The sequence below is a fragment of the Hemiselmis andersenii genome, chromosome 3, assembly GCF_000018645.1.
Source record: "Hemiselmis andersenii chromosome 3, complete sequence; nucleomorph".
NCBI classification, from domain to species: Eukaryota; class Cryptophyceae; order Cryptomonadales; family Hemiselmidaceae; genus Hemiselmis; species Hemiselmis andersenii.
In genome coordinates, this window is record NC_009979.1 from 162,546 (window position 1) to 179,593 (window position 17,048).

At 21.9% G+C, this 17,048-nt stretch overlaps 13 protein-coding genes and 3 non-coding genes across 16 annotated transcripts; 9 read left to right on the forward strand and 7 right to left on the reverse strand.

Annotated features, from left to right (window-relative positions):
- Positions 1-63: 63 nt before the first annotated feature.
- Positions 64-438, forward strand: HAN_3g510 (tfIIA-S; the record flags this gene model as incomplete). The annotated part of the gene is made up of 1 exon (XM_001712584.1): positions 64-438. The coding sequence occupies one exon, from the start codon at positions 64-66 to the stop codon at positions 436-438; it is 375 nt and encodes a 124-aa protein (XP_001712636.1).
- Positions 439-464: 26 nt separating this feature from the next.
- On the forward strand, positions 465-2,237 carry HAN_3g511 (hypothetical protein; the record flags this gene model as incomplete). The annotated part of the gene is made up of 1 exon (XM_001712585.1): positions 465-2,237. The coding sequence occupies one exon, from the start codon at positions 465-467 to the stop codon at positions 2,235-2,237; it is 1,773 nt and encodes a 590-aa protein (XP_001712637.1).
- Positions 2,238-2,275: 38 nt separating this feature from the next.
- Positions 2,276-3,694, reverse strand: HAN_3g512 (hypothetical protein; the record flags this gene model as incomplete). The annotated part of the gene is made up of 1 exon (XM_001712586.1): positions 2,276-3,694. One exon carries the CDS (start codon positions 3,692-3,694, stop codon positions 2,276-2,278), a length of 1,419 nt encoding a protein of 472 aa, XP_001712638.1.
- Positions 3,695-3,781: 87 nt separating this feature from the next.
- On the reverse strand, positions 3,782-4,036 carry HAN_3g513 (ubiquitin; the record flags this gene model as incomplete). Its single annotated transcript, XM_001712587.1, has 1 exon — positions 3,782-4,036. One exon carries the CDS (start codon positions 4,034-4,036, stop codon positions 3,782-3,784), a length of 255 nt encoding a protein of 84 aa, XP_001712639.1.
- Positions 4,037-4,138: 102 nt separating this feature from the next.
- On the reverse strand, positions 4,139-4,678 carry HAN_3g514 (hypothetical protein; the record flags this gene model as incomplete). Its single annotated transcript, XM_001712588.1, has 1 exon — positions 4,139-4,678. One exon carries the CDS (start codon positions 4,676-4,678, stop codon positions 4,139-4,141), a length of 540 nt encoding a protein of 179 aa, XP_001712640.1.
- A 142-nt stretch (positions 4,679-4,820) lies between these two features.
- HAN_3g515 (hda) lies at positions 4,821-5,954 on the forward strand (the record flags this gene model as incomplete). Its single annotated transcript, XM_001712589.1, has 1 exon — positions 4,821-5,954. One exon carries the CDS (start codon positions 4,821-4,823, stop codon positions 5,952-5,954), a length of 1,134 nt encoding a protein of 377 aa, XP_001712641.1.
- Positions 5,955-5,994: 40 nt separating this feature from the next.
- On the forward strand, positions 5,995-9,741 carry HAN_3g516 (smc4; the record flags this gene model as incomplete). The annotated part of the gene is made up of 1 exon (XM_001712590.1): positions 5,995-9,741. One exon carries the CDS (start codon positions 5,995-5,997, stop codon positions 9,739-9,741), a length of 3,747 nt encoding a protein of 1,248 aa, XP_001712642.1.
- An 8-nt stretch (positions 9,742-9,749) lies between these two features.
- Positions 9,750-10,895, reverse strand: HAN_3g517 (ggt; the record flags this gene model as incomplete). Its single annotated transcript, XM_001712591.1, has 1 exon — positions 9,750-10,895. The coding sequence occupies one exon, from the start codon at positions 10,893-10,895 to the stop codon at positions 9,750-9,752; it is 1,146 nt and encodes a 381-aa protein (XP_001712643.1).
- Positions 10,896-10,939: 44 nt separating this feature from the next.
- Positions 10,940-11,179, forward strand: HAN_3g518 (snrpD; the record flags this gene model as incomplete). The annotated part of the gene is made up of 1 exon (XM_001712592.1): positions 10,940-11,179. One exon carries the CDS (start codon positions 10,940-10,942, stop codon positions 11,177-11,179), a length of 240 nt encoding a protein of 79 aa, XP_001712644.1.
- A 61-nt stretch (positions 11,180-11,240) lies between these two features.
- Positions 11,241-11,323, forward strand: HAN_3g519. Its single transcript has one exon. It is a non-coding gene; the product is annotated as a tRNA-Val (tRNA).
- A 152-nt stretch (positions 11,324-11,475) lies between these two features.
- On the forward strand, positions 11,476-12,081 carry HAN_3g520 (rpl6B; the record flags this gene model as incomplete). The annotated part of the gene is made up of 1 exon (XM_001712593.1): positions 11,476-12,081. One exon carries the CDS (start codon positions 11,476-11,478, stop codon positions 12,079-12,081), a length of 606 nt encoding a protein of 201 aa, XP_001712645.1.
- A 426-nt stretch (positions 12,082-12,507) lies between these two features.
- HAN_3g521 (hypothetical protein) lies at positions 12,508-12,942 on the forward strand (the record flags this gene model as incomplete). The annotated part of the gene is made up of 1 exon (XM_001712594.1): positions 12,508-12,942. One exon carries the CDS (start codon positions 12,508-12,510, stop codon positions 12,940-12,942), a length of 435 nt encoding a protein of 144 aa, XP_001712646.1.
- A 20-nt stretch (positions 12,943-12,962) lies between these two features.
- Positions 12,963-13,035, forward strand: HAN_3g522. The gene has a single exon. It is a non-coding gene; the product is annotated as a tRNA-Met (tRNA).
- Positions 13,036-13,315: 280 nt separating this feature from the next.
- Positions 13,316-14,614, reverse strand: HAN_3g523 (hypothetical protein; the record flags this gene model as incomplete). Its single annotated transcript, XM_001712595.1, has 1 exon — positions 13,316-14,614. One exon carries the CDS (start codon positions 14,612-14,614, stop codon positions 13,316-13,318), a length of 1,299 nt encoding a protein of 432 aa, XP_001712647.1.
- Positions 14,615-14,838: 224 nt separating this feature from the next.
- On the reverse strand, positions 14,839-15,678 carry HAN_3g524 (hypothetical protein; the record flags this gene model as incomplete). The annotated part of the gene is made up of 1 exon (XM_001712596.1): positions 14,839-15,678. The coding sequence occupies one exon, from the start codon at positions 15,676-15,678 to the stop codon at positions 14,839-14,841; it is 840 nt and encodes a 279-aa protein (XP_001712648.1).
- Positions 15,679-16,521: 843 nt separating this feature from the next.
- Positions 16,522-16,648, reverse strand: HAN_3g525. Its single transcript has one exon. It is a non-coding gene; the product is annotated as a 5S ribosomal RNA (ribosomal RNA).
- Positions 16,649-17,048: the final 400 nt, after the last annotated feature.

Below are 17,048 nucleotides of genomic sequence, written 5' to 3' on the forward strand. Positions count from 1 at the left end.
CAAAGCTATTAATTAATAATTAAATAATTTATCAGATTTACCATTTTTTTTCTTAAATCAATTATGAGTTTTGCACAATACAGAGTTTCGACAATAGGCATTGAATTGGAAGAAACCCTTCAAGAACTTTTAGACGAAGGAGTGATTGACTTGGATTTGTCTGAACTCATAAAAAAACGTTTCGACAAAGCAATAATGACTGTTTTGAAAAAATGGGTTAAAGATAAACCCGTAATAAAAGGTAAATTGAAACATTATCAAAATTGTGACAATGTTTGGGTTTTTCATGTTTCGAATCCTGAAATTAGAGTAAGCAGCTATAGTTTGCCTGTTCAAATAAACGAATCTCTCAAAATCGTAGCCTCCGATTCAAAATTAATTTCCGAAGTTGGACCAAAAAAAATTAAAAAAAAATATTTGGAAAAAAAAAAAAATTAAATAATTTTACATTATTTTTTTTTTTTATGAGTTTTAAGAATGTAATTGAGCAGAAAATTTTTGGAGAAACTTTATTTTTAAACAGTATAATTTTAATTAAAAATAATTTTTTTTTCTTAGTATTTTCTTCTTACATCGTCTTGGCAAAACTTTTTTCGAAAATTCAATTTTCTAAAATTTCAGATTTCAAAATTTTTAGTGGAGAAAAAAAAATTTCTAAAATTAAATTAAATACGATTTTAGAAACTAAATCAAAGAAAAATTCAAGTTTTATTCACGGTTTGTTTTTGTTCGGATCAAAAAATTTTGAATTTTTATTTATGCAAACAAAAAAAAAACAACTTTTTATCTTTTCTTATTTTAGAGATCACTCTGCATTTTTCTCTCCAAAAGAACTATTTTTAGTCCAAGGAAAAAAAAACACAGGAATAAGCGTGATTGATTATTTTAAAAATTTTTTTTTTTACTCGGCTTCGGTTAATTGTATTCAAATTGGACAAATAATAAGCTTTCCTTATTTATTTTTTCGATTTTTTAAAATAATTAAAGGATTGAATTTTGTAATCAAAATAAAATTTCATTCATTGGGAATAGTTTATTCAGCAATATCGAAAGGAAGCTTTTTTGTTTTGGTTGAAAAAAAAAAAAAACTTTCACATTTTTCTATTTTTCAAATTGGAAAACTTGTCAATAATTATTTTTTTTTACTTTCTTTATATACTGTATTTTCAACCGCTGAGATTTTTATAGCTGCCCTTTCATTTAATAAATTGGAAACTTTTAAATTGTCTTTTGACCAAAAAAAAAAATTGGTATCAATTCAATTATGTGGTTCGAACGAAACAATTACTTTTGGAAATCTAACTTCATTGGTTTGGGGCGGTATCTTTTCAAAGGTTCTTTTTACAGGAGACAGTTCTGGAAAAATTTCAATTTGGAATGAACTTTTAATTCCACTATTAGAAATTAAAAATTTTAACCATTCAATAAAAGATTTAAAAATTTTAAGTGATTTTTCAAGCTTTATAGTGATTATAAAAAAAGAAAAATTTTCTTACAAGGAAATAAAGAAAAAAAAAATTTTCAAAAACATTCCGAAAACAACCATTAAACTATATGCTTTTAAAAAAAAAAAAAATTTTGCCAATACTAAAGTTATGGTTAATTTATTAAATTCAAGAAATGGTATATCATGGATTAAAAATTTTATGAAAATTGAAAATTGGAAAAGAAAAAAACTTAATGAATTAAAAATTTTATCGAAAATTGGAGAATTAATTTTGATCTTTTCATATTTTAATAAAAAATTTTCATATTACGGCCGGTATTTTCTTCTCTTTTACTTTCAACATATTATGAAAATTTATTTTTCAAAATTCTTGAAATTCTTTAATTCGTCGTATTTTTTCAGAGGAAAATTTTTTTTTTTTAGGTTTTTTATTTTAAGTAAAATTCGAAATCTTTCACTTAAGGAAATAAAATATGAACAACAGAATATTATAGGTTGGAAAAAAAATTTTTTTTTTTTTACTTGCAACACGTGCAAACGGATTTCTAAATGTTTTTTTCCAAATTCTTGGAGCGAAATTCTCTGTACTTTTCGACATTTACAAAAGAATAAATATATGGGGTGGGAAAAAGAAAAAAAATTTTATAAAAAAAGAAAAATTTATAATTTATGGGATTTCGAGGAAAGAAAAATTTTTTTTCCTTATAACTTTAAATTCATTCCCGTTCTCGATTTAAAAAATAAATCCATTCAAAAAGAATTTTCGTTATTTTCGAAATTCAAACGATAAGTCTAGTTAAAAAATTTCTTTGATTTTTATTTTTTTTTTTAAAAATGCATTTTTTTAAATTTTAAAAAATTAAAATCTAAATCAAAATTTTCCCAATTTTTATAAGAATAAAAAGGAGTTTTATTTTGAATTATTATTTCGTTATCTTTCCAAAAAAAATTCAAATTTTTTTTTCCTAAAAAAAATCCTGTATCAAAAGAAATGGTTAACAGCAAACTTTGAATGCAATAAAAAAAAAAAAAAGAAAATTGGGGAGGGACAAAAGATTTTTTTAATTTGTTAAAAAATTTTTTCAAAAAAAGGTTTGATTGAATTTCTGATAAACTTTGTTTTTTGTTCCAAATATTTTGGTTTTTTTTTAAGAAAGTTATTTTTTCAAAATATTTTTTTTTGTAGGTTTTTTTTAAAATCAAATTTCTTAAATTTTTTTTGGATTTTTTTTGGATTTGTTCATTTAAATAAGATTTTATGATAGATGCAATAAAAAACGGAAAAAACTGTTTCTTTTGAAAATCATTTTCAAAAAGCAATTGGCAAAAAAAATCAAAAAGAATATTTTGTGGGGTAAATAAATTAAATTTTTTAAAGGCAATAGAACTAGAAATTAAAAAAAAATTGTTTAAAAAAAAACCTAGTCCGAAACAAACTAGATTTATTCCTTTCGAAAAGATTTTTTTTTTTTTGATAAAATTAAAACAGCAAAAGTTTATTTTTCCATTTATGCTTCGGTACAATAAAGAAAGAAAATTTTTTAAGGTGAAGAGCTTTTTTTTGGGACGGAAAATAAGCCTTTTAAATTTTTTTCTAGGCTTGAATTTTTTAAAAAAAACGGGTTTTTTTTTGAAACTTAAGTCTAAGTTTAAAAAATAATCTTTTAATCCCATTGAAATTTTATAAAAATTTGAAAAAAAAAAAAAATTTTTTTTGGTTTTTGTGAAAAAATCCTTTTTGCTAGAATTCCAATTATTTTTTTTGTTATCGAAAAAATTTGGAAAATTTGAACAAAAAGGAGAAAACTTTAAAAATTTTTTTTTTAAATTATTTGGGAAAACTTTATCTAAGGTTTTTGCAATTGGGAAAATGTTTATAAGATTTTTTTTTCTATTCAATTTTCCAATCAACCATTTTCCTTTTTTTTTTTTTATTTTAATTGCAAATTTAACTTCGTAAAAACAGTCAATAGGTTTGGTTTTCTTAGAAATTGGCTTATAAGAAACAATGGGAAAGGCATTATAAAAAAATATCTTTTTTCCAATTTTAAAAATTTTTAGGATCTTATATCCTTCTTTTTTTTTAATATCAAAATCAAAAGTTTCTTTAAAATTCGAACTATAAAGGACTAACTCATTTTTATTAAAAAGATTTATAAAGATTGCTACTTTTAAAAAAAACATTTTTTTTTTTTTTTTTAAAAAAAAAGAAACTAAAAATGGATGTAAAGTAAACTTTTTTATCATCTAAAAATTAAGCCTTTTCGAAATAAAAAAAAAAAATTAGGTTTTATAGTTTTTAAATTTAACAAAAAAAAACTTTGTTCGATCAATTTAATAATAAAAAAAAAATTTAGATTCTCCTCCTCTCAAACGTAAAACTAGGTGAAGAGTGCTTTCTTTTTGAATATTATAATCAGCTAATGTTCTACCGTCTTCCAGTTGTTTTCCTGCGAAAATGAGTCTTTGTTGATCAGGAGGAATTCCTTCTTTATCTTGAATTTTACTTTTTACATTTTCAATTGTGTCAGCAGATTCTACTTCTAAAGTTATGGTTTTTCCTGTTAGAGTTTTTACAAATACTTGCATTAATATTTTTTATAAAAAAAAAATTATTAGTAATTAATAAAAAAAAGGCAGATTAAAAAAAATGTATATTTTGCATTTTCAACTAACTTTTTAATTGGTTTTTTATTTTAGTTTTTTTAGTAAGAAAAAAAAATTAGTTTCGGTCAATTTTAAAAAAAAAAGTTTTTTTAATAATTTTTCTCTCTTGAAATAATCTTTTTTGTTTTGGTAAATTACTTTATATTTTTTTATTGGATTATGAAAATTTTTTTTAAAGATAATTTGAGTTAAAAAATTAAATAAAATTGAAAAAAAAATTGAAAAATCAAAATTTTTTAAAATTTTTTTTTTTTTTTGATCCAAAAAAATATTTAAATACTTCAAAATCGTATATTTTTTCTTAAAAAATAAAATTAGGAAAAAATGTTTTTCTTCTTCTTTAAAAATCGAAAGAATTGTTATTTGTCTTAATAAATTTTTTTTTAATAAATTTTTTTTTTGGAATAGAAAAAAAAGAAAAAATTTTTCATCTTGTTTCGCCTTTCTTATTAAAAAAAAATTTTTTCTAGATTGTCTAACATTCGATTTTTCAAAAAGAAAATAACTATAAGAATTGTTTTGAAAAAAAGTTTCGAAAAAGGTCAGAAAATTTAAAACCCTCATTATTTATTTATTTAATATTTAATTATAGATTTAATTTTTTATTTAATAACTTAAGAATTCCAATTTTAATTTTAAAAAAATTTTTTCAGAAAAAAAAGAAAAATTTTAATTTGGTCGAAGATTACCTTTTTTAAAAAAAAAAATGAAATCATTTTTTCCAACATATTCTTGTGATTTTACCATTGGAGATTATTTTTATGGTACACAGCACCCAATGAAACCTTTTAGGTTGACTATGCTACAAGATTTGATTTGGTCTTATGGTTTACAAAATTTCCTAAATTTAAAATATCATAGAAAAACTGAAAAAAAAAAATTTTTAAATTTTCACAGCGCAAATTTTTTTGAAAAAATTACTCCCGAAAAAATTTTTCAAAATAAAAAATTTTTTAAGAAAGTGGAAAATTTTTATCAAAGAAAAATTTTTGAAGATTGTCCAATTTTTAATGGAATTTTAGAATACTGCCAAAAATATACAGGGTCAAGTTTGTCTGCTACGGAAGAATTGGTGAAAAAAAACACCTTTGTTTCAATAAATTGGAGCGGGGGTCTTCATCACTCCAAAGCTGATGCTCCTTCGGGTTTTTGCTATACCAATGATATTGTTTTGTCTATTTTAGAATTATTAAGAATTTTTTCTAGAGTTTTATATATTGACATTGACGTCCACCACGGCGATGGAGTGGAAGAAGCATTTTACCTTTCGAATCGGGTTTTTACCCTTTCTTTTCATAATTACCAGCCATTTTTTTTTCCAGAAACAGGAAATATTTTAGATAAAGGTTTGGGACCAGGAGAGAATTTTTCCGCGAATGTTAATTTGAAGCCAGGATTATCTGATAAATCTTTTGAATTTATTTTCAATCCCTTGGTGGATGAAATTATAAAAAAGTATAAGCCTAAAGTCATTGTTTTGCAATGTGGAGCTGATTCCCTTTCCGGAGATCATATTGGCGTATTCAATTTATCGTTGAAAGGTCATGCTACCTGCATAAAATTTTTAAAAGGGAAAAATATTCCTCTCTTAGTATTGGGAGGGGGAGGATACACAATTCCTAATGTTGTAAGATGCTGGACTTATGAAACTTCCCTCTTGGTAAGAAAAGAAATATCATTTTCTTTACCTTTCAATAATTTCTGGGAATATTTTTATCCAACAAATAGTTTAACCTTCAATATTTCAGATAACAAAGATAGAAATTCAAAAAAAGAATTACAAATCTTAAAAAAAAAAATTTTCCAAAACATAAGTTGTTTTAAAAATTTTAAAAATTAAAATACATATTTTAACATTTATTTAAATTTTTTTAATAATAATGGAAAATAAAATTTTTCTAAAATCCATTCGTTTTACAAATTTTAAATCTTATAAAGGTATTCAAGAAGCAGGACCTTGTCACCCAAAAATAAATACAATAATAGGCCCTAATGGTTCGGGAAAATCGAATTTTTTGGATGCCATTTTATTTGTTTTGGGAAAAAGAGCAGTGCAAATTCGGTTTAAAAAACTTTCCGATTTAATAAACCTTTCTGCTTCGCCTTTTAATAAGTTTACTACCGTTTCTTTAATTTTTAGAAAAAATTTAAAAAGAATTTTCGAAAAAAAGTTAATCTCTACTGAAATTATTTTATCACGACAAATTTTTTTAAATAATTCATCAACTTATTATTTAAACGGAAAGGAAGTTTCTTTATATATTATGACTCAATCTTTAAGAATTGCTGGAATTCTAAATAAAAATGACAGATTTTTAATTCAGCAAGGAGAAATTGAAAGAATTTCAACAATGAAGCCTAAAAACGAAGGTTTAAACGAAATTGGTTTACTCGAATATTCAGAAGATTCGTTTGGATCTTCTCGATATTTAAAAACTATTAACAAAAAAAAGAAAAAAATTTCTAAAATTATTATGAATTTGAAGATTAAAAAAGAATTTTTTAAAAAAAAAAATTTCAGAAAAATTTTTTTTCCTGTGGTCATTAAAAATTCACAAAATCATTTTAAAAAAAAATTTAGCGTTTTGAATTTTTTATTAGTTTTAAATTCTATTCGAAAAATGGAAGCTGTTTGTTGGAAAATAAAAAATCAAGAAAGAGAAATAAAAATAAAAAATTTTTGGAGTACATTTACCTCAAGGTTTTTGAATTTTGAAAAAGATAAAAGAAAATGTAAAAAAATTTTTAAAAATTGTCAATTTAAAGCTTTAAAAACTAAAAAATTGTCAATTTTTTTAGAAAAATGGTTTTCATCCTTAAAAGAAAAAGATTTTTTGCTTAAACAAGAATGGGAATTTGTTTCTAAAAAAAAAATTTTTAAATTTTATTCAAAAAATAAAATTTTTCCAGATTTTTGGACATTCAGACATAAAAATTTCAAATTTTTTTTGGAACTAGAAAATTTAAGAAAAAAAGAAAGAAAATTTTTCTTATTTCGAAAAAAAGAAAAAATTCTCTTTTTGAATTTCCTTTTTTCAAACCAATTCCAAATAACTTTTTGCAAAGGGTTTCATGAAAATTTTTTTGGAAATTTTAAAATTATTTTTTCCCAAAAAAATTGGAAAAAAAATTTTTTCCAAAAACGAAAATTAAAAGTGTTTTTTCTTCAAAAAAAAAATTTTTTTTTCTTTAAAAAATGCGGTTTTAAAAAATTTTTTTTAAATAAGCAAACTGAAAATTCAAATATTTTTTGGAACACAAAATTCTTAAAAAAAAAAATTTTTAAATTTTTCTATCCAAAAGTCAGAAAAAAAATTACCAAGGTAATTGAATCAATTAGAAAATTAATTTTTTTAAAAGATTTTTTTACTTTTTGTTCAAAAAAAGTCAATTTGTTTTTTTTTTTGAAATTAAAGAAAACAGAAAATTTTTTTCAACTTCATTTCAATCTAAAAAAGGAAATTTTGAAAAAAAAACTTCAAAAACGGCTTGAAACATTAAAAAAATTAAATTTTTTTTCTATGCAAGAATTAAATCGTTTTTTTTTCCAAACTAAAACGTTTTTTTCTCAAAATCTTTCATTGATTTTTAGAAATATGTTTCCTATCGAAATAAATAAAAAATTTCATATGTTAAAAAAAAATATTCCGGGCATTTTAGACTTTATTGGATCTTTAGGCTATGTGAAAATTTTAAATTTGGTTGCCTTTTATACTATTTTTTCGGGGTATTTATCTACTATATTAATTGATAATTCTTTAAATTGTTTTTTTGCAACAAATTTTTTGAAAAAAAATAAAATCGGACGAACCAATTTTTTAGTGTATGAAAAAATCCAAAATTCATATTGGTCTAAAAATTTCGAAAGAGAGAAACCCAAAAATTATTTGGCAAATTTAATTTATTGCAAACCAGAAAATCAACTTATTTTTGATTTCATTTTAAAGGATACGGTGTTTGTAAAAAACTTATCAGAAGGCCTTTTTTATAGTTCTCGGAATAAATACCAATCAATAGTTACTCAAGATGGAAAGGTTATTGAAATTTCCGGAATTTTGAGTGGAGGAGGTATTTCTAATAATATTTTTAGTTTTTTATTTGGAAATAGAAAGAAAAAAATGAATTGGATAAATAAGTTTGAATTTTTAAAATTACTTTCAGAGAATTATAAAAAAATTCATGACTTTAGCATCAAGAATATTTCTACCTTTAAAAAGGAAGATAGAAGTTTTTATAAAAAGACAAAAAAAAAAATTTTTTTTTCTTTTTTTTTGTTTTTAAAATTAGTTTTTAATAACAAAAAAATCAATCCTAATTTTAAAGTTGAAAAAAAAACTGTAAAAAATTTTCAAAAAAAAGTAATGCTTTTGGAAACTAAAAAATATATATCAAGAGCTTTTTTTCGAACAATCGATTTAAATTTTGGGAAAAAGATTTTTTTAAATTTTTTTAAAAAAAAAAAGACCAATAAAAAAAAAAGACCAATAAATTTATTTAAAAAAATTAACGAAAAAGTCCAACATCATCTAACTACTATAAATATTTTAGAAAAAAAAATTTATGTTTTAGGATTAGTAGGAAATTCAGTACAATATAAGCACAAGGGAAAACATTTAAAAAAAAAATTCAAAATTTTAAAATTTTTTCAAAATTTTTACAAACTTTTTCTTTTTTTTTTATTAGAAAAATATATTTTTTTGGAAGGTTTAAAAAAAATTAATGAAAAACAATGTTTGTTAGAAAAATATATTTTCAAAAAAAAAAAGTTTTTTTATGATCGAACAAAGAATAACTTTTTTACTTTTAAAATCAGAGTGAAGTTTGAAATTAAAAAAACTTTTTTGTTTTGGAAAAGATTAAAAAAATTTTGTTTTTTCGAAGTTTTTAATAAAAATTCTTTTCTTTTAAAAAGAAATAGCGAACCAATTTTAAAAAAGAAATATAGAACAAAAAGTTTTTCTTTTTGGCTTTTTCAAAAAAAAAAACCCACATCTTTTTTTTTTTTTATTAATTCCTTTGAATTTTTTTCAAATTCCGATTCAAATTCATTTTTTAATTTATTGAAAAAATTTAAAGAATTTCTTATTAATCAATCTAAAAATGGTTTCCGAAAGAAATTGTTTTTCAAAAAAATTTTTATTGAAAATATTTGTTTTTCTTATCATCTTCAGCGCCTTTCTGAGTATATTCAATATCTTTTTATTTTTGATTTATTCTTAAAAATAATTTTTCCTTTAATTTCGAAAAGAGGGACAATGGAAATTAATCTTGTAGAGACGATGGACCCTTTTTTAGAGGGAGTTGTTCTTTCGGTTAAACCACCTGAAAAAACGTGGAAAACAGTTTCATACCTTTCGGGAGGAGAAAAAACGTTAAGTTCACTGGCTGTCGTATTTTCGCTACAAGAATTAAAATATTCATCTTGGTATTTACTAGATGAAATCGATGCTGCATTAGATTTTAGAAATGTTACTAAAATATCATCCTATTTGATTTCATATGCCAAAAATTCACAAATACTAATTGTTTCTTTACGAAACAATATTTTGGCAAATTCTAACCAAATTCTTGGAATTTATAAAATCTTTGGAGAGACAAAAATAATCTCCTTACAAAACAGAATTTAACGATTTTTTTATAAATCATCACACAATTTTAAAATTGCGCCGACTTTTTTCTCTCGAATTCCATAAACGGGATTGATTTTAAATAATGAATTTCTTTTTTTTTTATTCTTAAAGAAACATACCTTTTTTTTCCAGACAAAATTACACAATGCAAGACCGCAAATTGAATAACACGAATGATATAAATCAGGAATTTTTCCAATTTGATCCGAAAACCCATCTGTTTTTCTTTCTCTATTGAATATTAAAACATTGAAACATTCTAAAGGGAAAAGAAAAGAACAAATGATGGATATTCCACCAACCCAGAAAAGATAGCAGGTGTCAGGCAATTTAGTTGGTCTGCCCTGAATTCCAAATTCGAAAGGCTTTAATTTTTTTAAAACCCAATTTTCAAAATTGGGGTGAAGAACACTTGAATCATCTCTGTTAGAAAAAAAAGTAAAGCTAGCTATTTCACAATAAGTTAAAGCCCCGTGACTTTCTTCCAACTTATCACAACCGTATCCTCCATCTAAACTGCATTTATTATAAAAAAGTAAAATAATGTCTTTCCATAAATTTTTAGTTAAAATATTGAAAAAAGAAGAAATGACGAGAACGCAAAAAAAAGATCTTGAATCTGATTCTCCATAGGCAGAACATCGATATACTTTTTTTTTTTTAATTTTTCTCAAAAAACTGTATATTGTAATTTGAAATGCCCTTTGATTTTTAAATTCTAATTTTTCAAAACAAGAGAAAGATAATAAAGCTGAGTAAAGGGATAAAAGGGTTTCTGAAGAAAAAAAATTTTTATTAAGATATCCTTTTCTTAATAAAATAAACTTTAATGTTTCCTTGATTTTTTTTTTTATTGATGTTTCAATTTTTATTCCAATTATGTCAGCTGCATTAATAAACCAAAAATAAAACCAGGATTGGAGTTGATTCCCTGAAAAAGAAAAATAATTTATTTTAGAAAAAAATTTTTTAAAAAATTCATGACTTTTTAAAACTTGGAGAAACCTAAAATCATTAAATTTTTTTAAAATTTTTTTAAGCCTCTTTTTAGTATTAAAAAGAATTTTTTTTTGGTTAAAACTGAATTGATAAAAAATTTCTAATTTGTTGATTTGAAAATTTTTCAATTCTATTATAGAAAAATTATCCATTAATTTTAAAACGTAGGTGCTTAAATTTTTTACCCCAAAAAGAAATGAAATCAAAAAACAATTCCTTTGAAATAAACCATATTTTAAAAAGTAAAAACAATTGCTTTGTTTTATTAGAATTAAAAGGAGGAATACTTTGCAGTGGGAAGATTTTAAAAATTGATGAATTTTTTAATATTTTATTAGAAGAAACATTTTTAACTTCTAAAAATGGATTGATATTTAAAAAAGTTCCAGCAATTTTTTTAAAAGGAAAAACAATAAAAAACATAAGATTTTATTAATTTCATTTTCCCTTTTATTTTTTTTGTAAAATTTAAAAAAAAAATAATCGTTTAAGTATATGCGATTTTAGCTCAGTGGTTTCAATCGAGAAGAGCATCTGTTTTACACGCAGAATGTCGAGAGTTCGACTCTCTCAAATCGTATTTTTTTCGAAAAATTAAAAAAACCCTTGATAAGAAAAATTATTTTTTTTCCCCTTTTTCATGAAAAATTTATTTATTTTATATTAAAATATAAAAATTTCATATGATATTTAGATTAAATTTAGTCCAAGCAAATAATAAAAATAAAAATTATGTTAAAGCAAAAACTAACAGAAAAAAAGAATTTTTGGGCAAATTCTGCCATTCAAAAAATAAATTTAACGAACAAAAAACTCACTCAGTTAATAAATTTTAAAAAATTATCTCCTAGATCACATTTATCTCAAAATTTATTTCAAAAATCCAGTTCTTTGAGGGAAAAAAGAACGAAAACTTTAAAAAACAAAAGACTGATAATTAAAACGAAAAAAAAATTCAAAATAGGCTCAATAATTATTCTACTGGGATCAAAATTTCAAGGGAAAAAAGCCGTTTTGCTGAAAATAACAAAAAAGGGTCTTTTAATTATTTCAGGCCCATTTAGTGTTAATGGAATTTCTTTAAGGCGAATCAACCCACGATATGCGGTTCCAACCGAAATCGGAATTGGTCTAAACAATTTACAGCTTGGTTTTCTTAACGATGATTATTTTAATCTTTTAAAAAATTCCAACCGATTATCTTCAAATTATCAAAAACTAAAATTAATTTCTTTCCATAGGGTTAGACAATCAGTAATAGATGAAAAATTAAAAAAAAAAATATTGAAAAATTTTTTTTTAAAATTTTACATGAAAAGTAAAACAAAAAGATTTTAAAAATATAGAAACCCATTTTTTATAGAAAATTTTTTGTTAATTTAGGTTTAAAATTTAATCTTTAGAAATTTTTTATTTTATTTTCATGTTTTGGATTTGAAATCATAAAAAATATAAAAGGAAATTTTTGTCTCGAATAAACACCACTAAAAAAAAAAATTGGCATACTTATATAAATTTTTAACGTCATTTAATTAGACTGTACTTGTACAGGATCTTTATTAGGAGTTTATGCTCTCGTGCTTGCAAAATTACACGATTATTAAGTTTGATGATGGTTTCAGTCAGTAAAAGATTTTTCGTACTTTACGAAAATGAATTTTTTTTAAAAAATAATGAAAACTTTTTAAATTTAAAAAAATAAAAAATTTTAATTGTCATTAAAAAATTTTTTTTTATTTTTTTTTACTACTTTTTAAAAATCTAATGGAAAAAAAGAAAAAATTTCAAATTATTGTTACTAGTAAAGAACGAGACAATTTTATTTTTCAATATGAAAAAATCCAAAATATAAAATTATTAAGGATCATTTTTCTAGAAATAAATTTTAATTCAGAAAAAAAAATTAAAATTTTTTTCCTTACCATTCCTTCCGAAATACTTTTAAAAATTTTTGAATATTCCCTTTATGGAGAAATTTTTAAAAATAAAATGGAAAATTCGGATAAAGAAAAGAAAAATCGTAAAAAATTATGGGAAAAAGAGTTTTTTAAAATTAATCAAACACGATTATATGGAATTATTTTAGCCTCATCCTTTTTGGGAGAAGAAAAATTATTTAAAATTTCTATTTCTTTGATTTCAAAAGTTTTAATCCGAAAAAGTTTTTTAAAATTAAAAAATTTAAGAAAACCAGTTTAAAAATTTTTATTAGAAATAAATAGCAACACAAGGTTTCGAACCTTGGACCGCTGGGTTATGAGCCCAGCACGCTAACCACTGCGCCATGTTGCTTATTAATACATGGGATTAATCATAAATATATACACTTAACTTTTTATAAAACCAGCCCTTTTTTTAGATTAATTTAAATCTGTTATAAAAAGAAAAACATGTTATTTTTTATTAATATAAATACATTCAAAATTCATTATAAAGGTTACAAAGAATGATTCATGGAAAAATAAGTTTTTTAGGGGAAGGTTAATTCGAGATATTAATATTCTACATAATTCGAAATTTTTTGGTAATTAGGCATTTTAATTCGAACTAACTAAAACAGTTTTTAAAATGTCTATTCTATTAATAAAAAATTTTTTAGCTTTTTATTTTTTTTTTTCTTTATATTCCAATTTTTGGAATAAACCATTTCTTGGTGTCCTTGGGTAACCATATCAAAAAAAACAAAACAATTTTCAATTTTAATTTTTTTTTTTTGAAATTCCCATAATCTGAATTGATTCAAAATAGTAGATGGAATTGAGCGACAAACACAATGTAGATTTTCTCGAATAAAGCCTAAAATGTTTTGAATTGTAATTCCACTTTTTAGAGCTCTGGAAATTGAAGTTTCGGTTATTTCTCCCACAAAAAAATTTGGAAGAATGTAAAGAATTTCGCTAAAAATTAAAAATAATTGATTATTATTGGAATTTTTTTGGTAAACATAAATTCGGTAATTTGATTCAATAATTATTTGAATTTTTTTTGTAGGGAGTTTTGTTTTTTCAATTTTATTGTCCTGGATTATACGATTATTTTCTAGAATCAATGGAGAAGTGTAAAAAATCATATCTTTTAAACATGGAAAAAATAAAATTTCGAAACTGTGAAACAACAAAAAATGACCAATTAAATTCGAAGAAAAAGTGTGAAACAAATAGGCTTTACAATTTTTATTTTTTTTTAGTCGATGAAATAATTTAACCAATTCATTTTTTCTTTCTTTTTTCTTTCTTTCAAAAAATTCGATTGTTTCGATAAAATTCGAATCAAAAGTGGGGTAGAATTTCTTAAATGATTTTTTTTCGGGAAAAAAAATAAATAAAAAACCATTTCCAAAATTTTCAATTATATCAATAAATTGAAAAAAAAAATTTTTAAATAGAATATTAAGTTTATTCTTGGAAGTTTTTATACCGTAAGGAATCCAGGATTCTTCAATCAGTTTTTTGGTTTTTAAATGTAAAATCAATTGTAAACTTATTTTTCCTTTTTCCTTTTTCGATACCCTGTTTAAAAAAAAAAGCAACCCTTTATTTTTTTCTTGATCAAAATTAATAAATTCTTTTTTATTTTTATAAAAAATTCCTTTTAGTGAAATTTGAAAAGTTTTCATAAGCGGAAAAGAAAATAAATTTAAATACACTTCTCTAAGATGAAATTCTCTAAAAAATAAATTAATTAGAAATTTTTCGGGATTATTAAACCATCGTATAATTAAATTTTTTTTTATTAAATTTTTTAAGATCGATTTTGTCATTTTTTTTGAAATTAAATTTAAAAAAATTTTAAAATAATCAAAAATCAATAATTCTTTGACAAGCAAAAACCTGAAAGTCAATAAAGTTAATTGAGAAGATATTTTTTCCATAAATTTTTCTCCAATACAAAAATTTATAGGTGTTAAAGATTAACTTGGTTATGTTTTTTTTTACAAAATGGCCAAAAATAAAAGTTTAATGTTAAAAAAAAAATTGATTAAAAAAAATAAGCAAAATCGACCAATACCACGATGGGCTACTTTAAAAAAGGACACTTCTGTTAAATGGAATTCAAAGAGACGACATTGGCGAAAAAAAAAACTGAAACTGTAATTTACTTGATAAAAATTAGTTTTTCTTTTTCAAATTGAATTTTCTTTTTTCTTATTACAGTTGATTTTTTTATAAAAAATTTTTTTTTATGTAATAACCAAATTTTTTTTTTTTTAAGTTTTTTTAAACAATCCAATTGTTTAACAGAAAAAAATGTTTTAAATTTATTAAAAAAATTGGTCAAATACTTTAATAAAAAGGAATCTGTAAGGGTTTTTAATTTTTCTTGCGAGGTTTTTTCTAAATATTTTCCGTAACTAAAAAAAAAAAAAGTCTTTATGACTATAAAATAAAAATTAAAAAAAAAAAATTTCCAATCATAAAGATTCCCTGAAGTTTTTACATTCTTTAAAAGCTTTCCTATAAGGAAACTATGTTCATTGAAAAATTTTAAATCAATCAAAGGATTATTTTTAATATAAACAGAAAACCATTTTGTAAATAAATCATGAAAAATTGAATAAAAAGAATTCTTATTTTTTAAAGTAATTTTTGAGAGGTGATACCAATATTTGTTAATTTCTTGGAAAAATTCAAAATTCCAAAACAAGAAAAAAACCGAATTCGATTTAAAAAAAAAAAAAATTTTTATAATTTTTAAAAAAAATTTTTCCCTTTTTTTTTCAAAAATAATTATTTTTTCAAAAAATTTTAAAATTTGTACACTATACCATCCATAATTTGTAATTAAAAAATACTTATGATCTTTTGCTTTTAAATTTCCTAAATTCCAAGAATTAAAAATAGAAAATTTTAAGAAAAAAATCCAAAATAAAAAATGTAGTTCTATTAGATGGAAATTTTCTAAGAACCGACATTTTTTTATTCCAAAGTACTGCATTTTAAAAAATAAAATTAATTTTAAAGAACCCTCGTAAAATATAATGCTTGTTTTATAAATAATTTTCAAAGGCTTAATAAAAAAGAGAAGATTTTAAAAAAATAATAAAAGATTTTTTGAATCCCAAAATTAAGAATTTTAAAAAATATTCATTTGAAAAAATCTTGTTTTTATAAAAAAATTATCAATAATTTAAATAAGATTTTTTAATTGTGCCTTTGAAAACCCAATTTTTTTGTTTTAATCACCAAAAATATTTGTTTTTTAAAAAATAAATTAATTTTATGGATTTTTGCCATTTTTTTTTTGAAAAGGAAAAAGGACTTTCCAAATATTCTTTATTAACGCCTCTTTTTTGTATGGTAAGATTTTTAAATTCGTATACTTTCTAAATAGTTCGATGTACTCAAAGTGTGAGTCAAACTTTGAATTATATGTTTAATTGTGATAATATTATTTAAGTTATGATTTCTAAAGAGGGATTTTTTTTCAGAGGTTCTGTCAATATTCAACGTTCCATTTCAAGAACACCTGAAGCAAGTTATATTATCAAAGAATTGATTGGTTGAACATTGATTTAAAAAAAATAAAAATTTTTTTATAAAAACAAGTCAAATTTTTGACATATTAAACTTTCCAATTAGAAAGTTTTAAAAAATTAAAATACATTATATTAAAATTACCTTTTTTTTTTAAAAAAAAAAAAGACATTTAAAGCAGTATATTGCGATTCAATAACCCAAGGATTTGCTTTTATTAAGCCTTTTTTTTTCCTCATACAAAAAAAAAAAAAATCTTTATGAGAAAACTATTTTTCTTATTAAAAAAAAAAAAAAAATAAAAAGAGGCATACAGCACCTAGAGTTCCCGGGTGATCCCTCACCCCAGTACTACCTAGGCCTACAGGCGCTTAAGGAAGGAATTCGGGATGGGATCCTCTGCGTGTGCCATGAGGATGGCCGTATACAATAATCTAAAAAGCAGTAGCATAATATATTTTTGTTTTTTCTTCTTTTTTTTCCATCCATCTCTTTTCCAATCTTTGGTATATATATATATATAAAAAAAAAAAAAAAAAAAAAAAAAAAAAAAAAAAAAAGAAAAAAAAAGAAAAAAAAACCTTAACCACAAAAAATTTTTTTTTTTTCTTCCCCCTCCCCCCGAAAATAACCAAGCAAATTGACTAAATAGTAAAACTTGATTAGTATAATTCTTTATAAAATAAAGAAAAAAAACAAAAATAAAAAAAAATAAGTTTTCTTTATATAGTCAATTTGCTTGGTTTGCTTGGGAAAAAGAAAAAAAAAAAAAAAAAGAAAAAAAAAAAAAAAAAGAAAAAAAAAAAAAAAAGAAAAAAAAAAAAAAAAAAA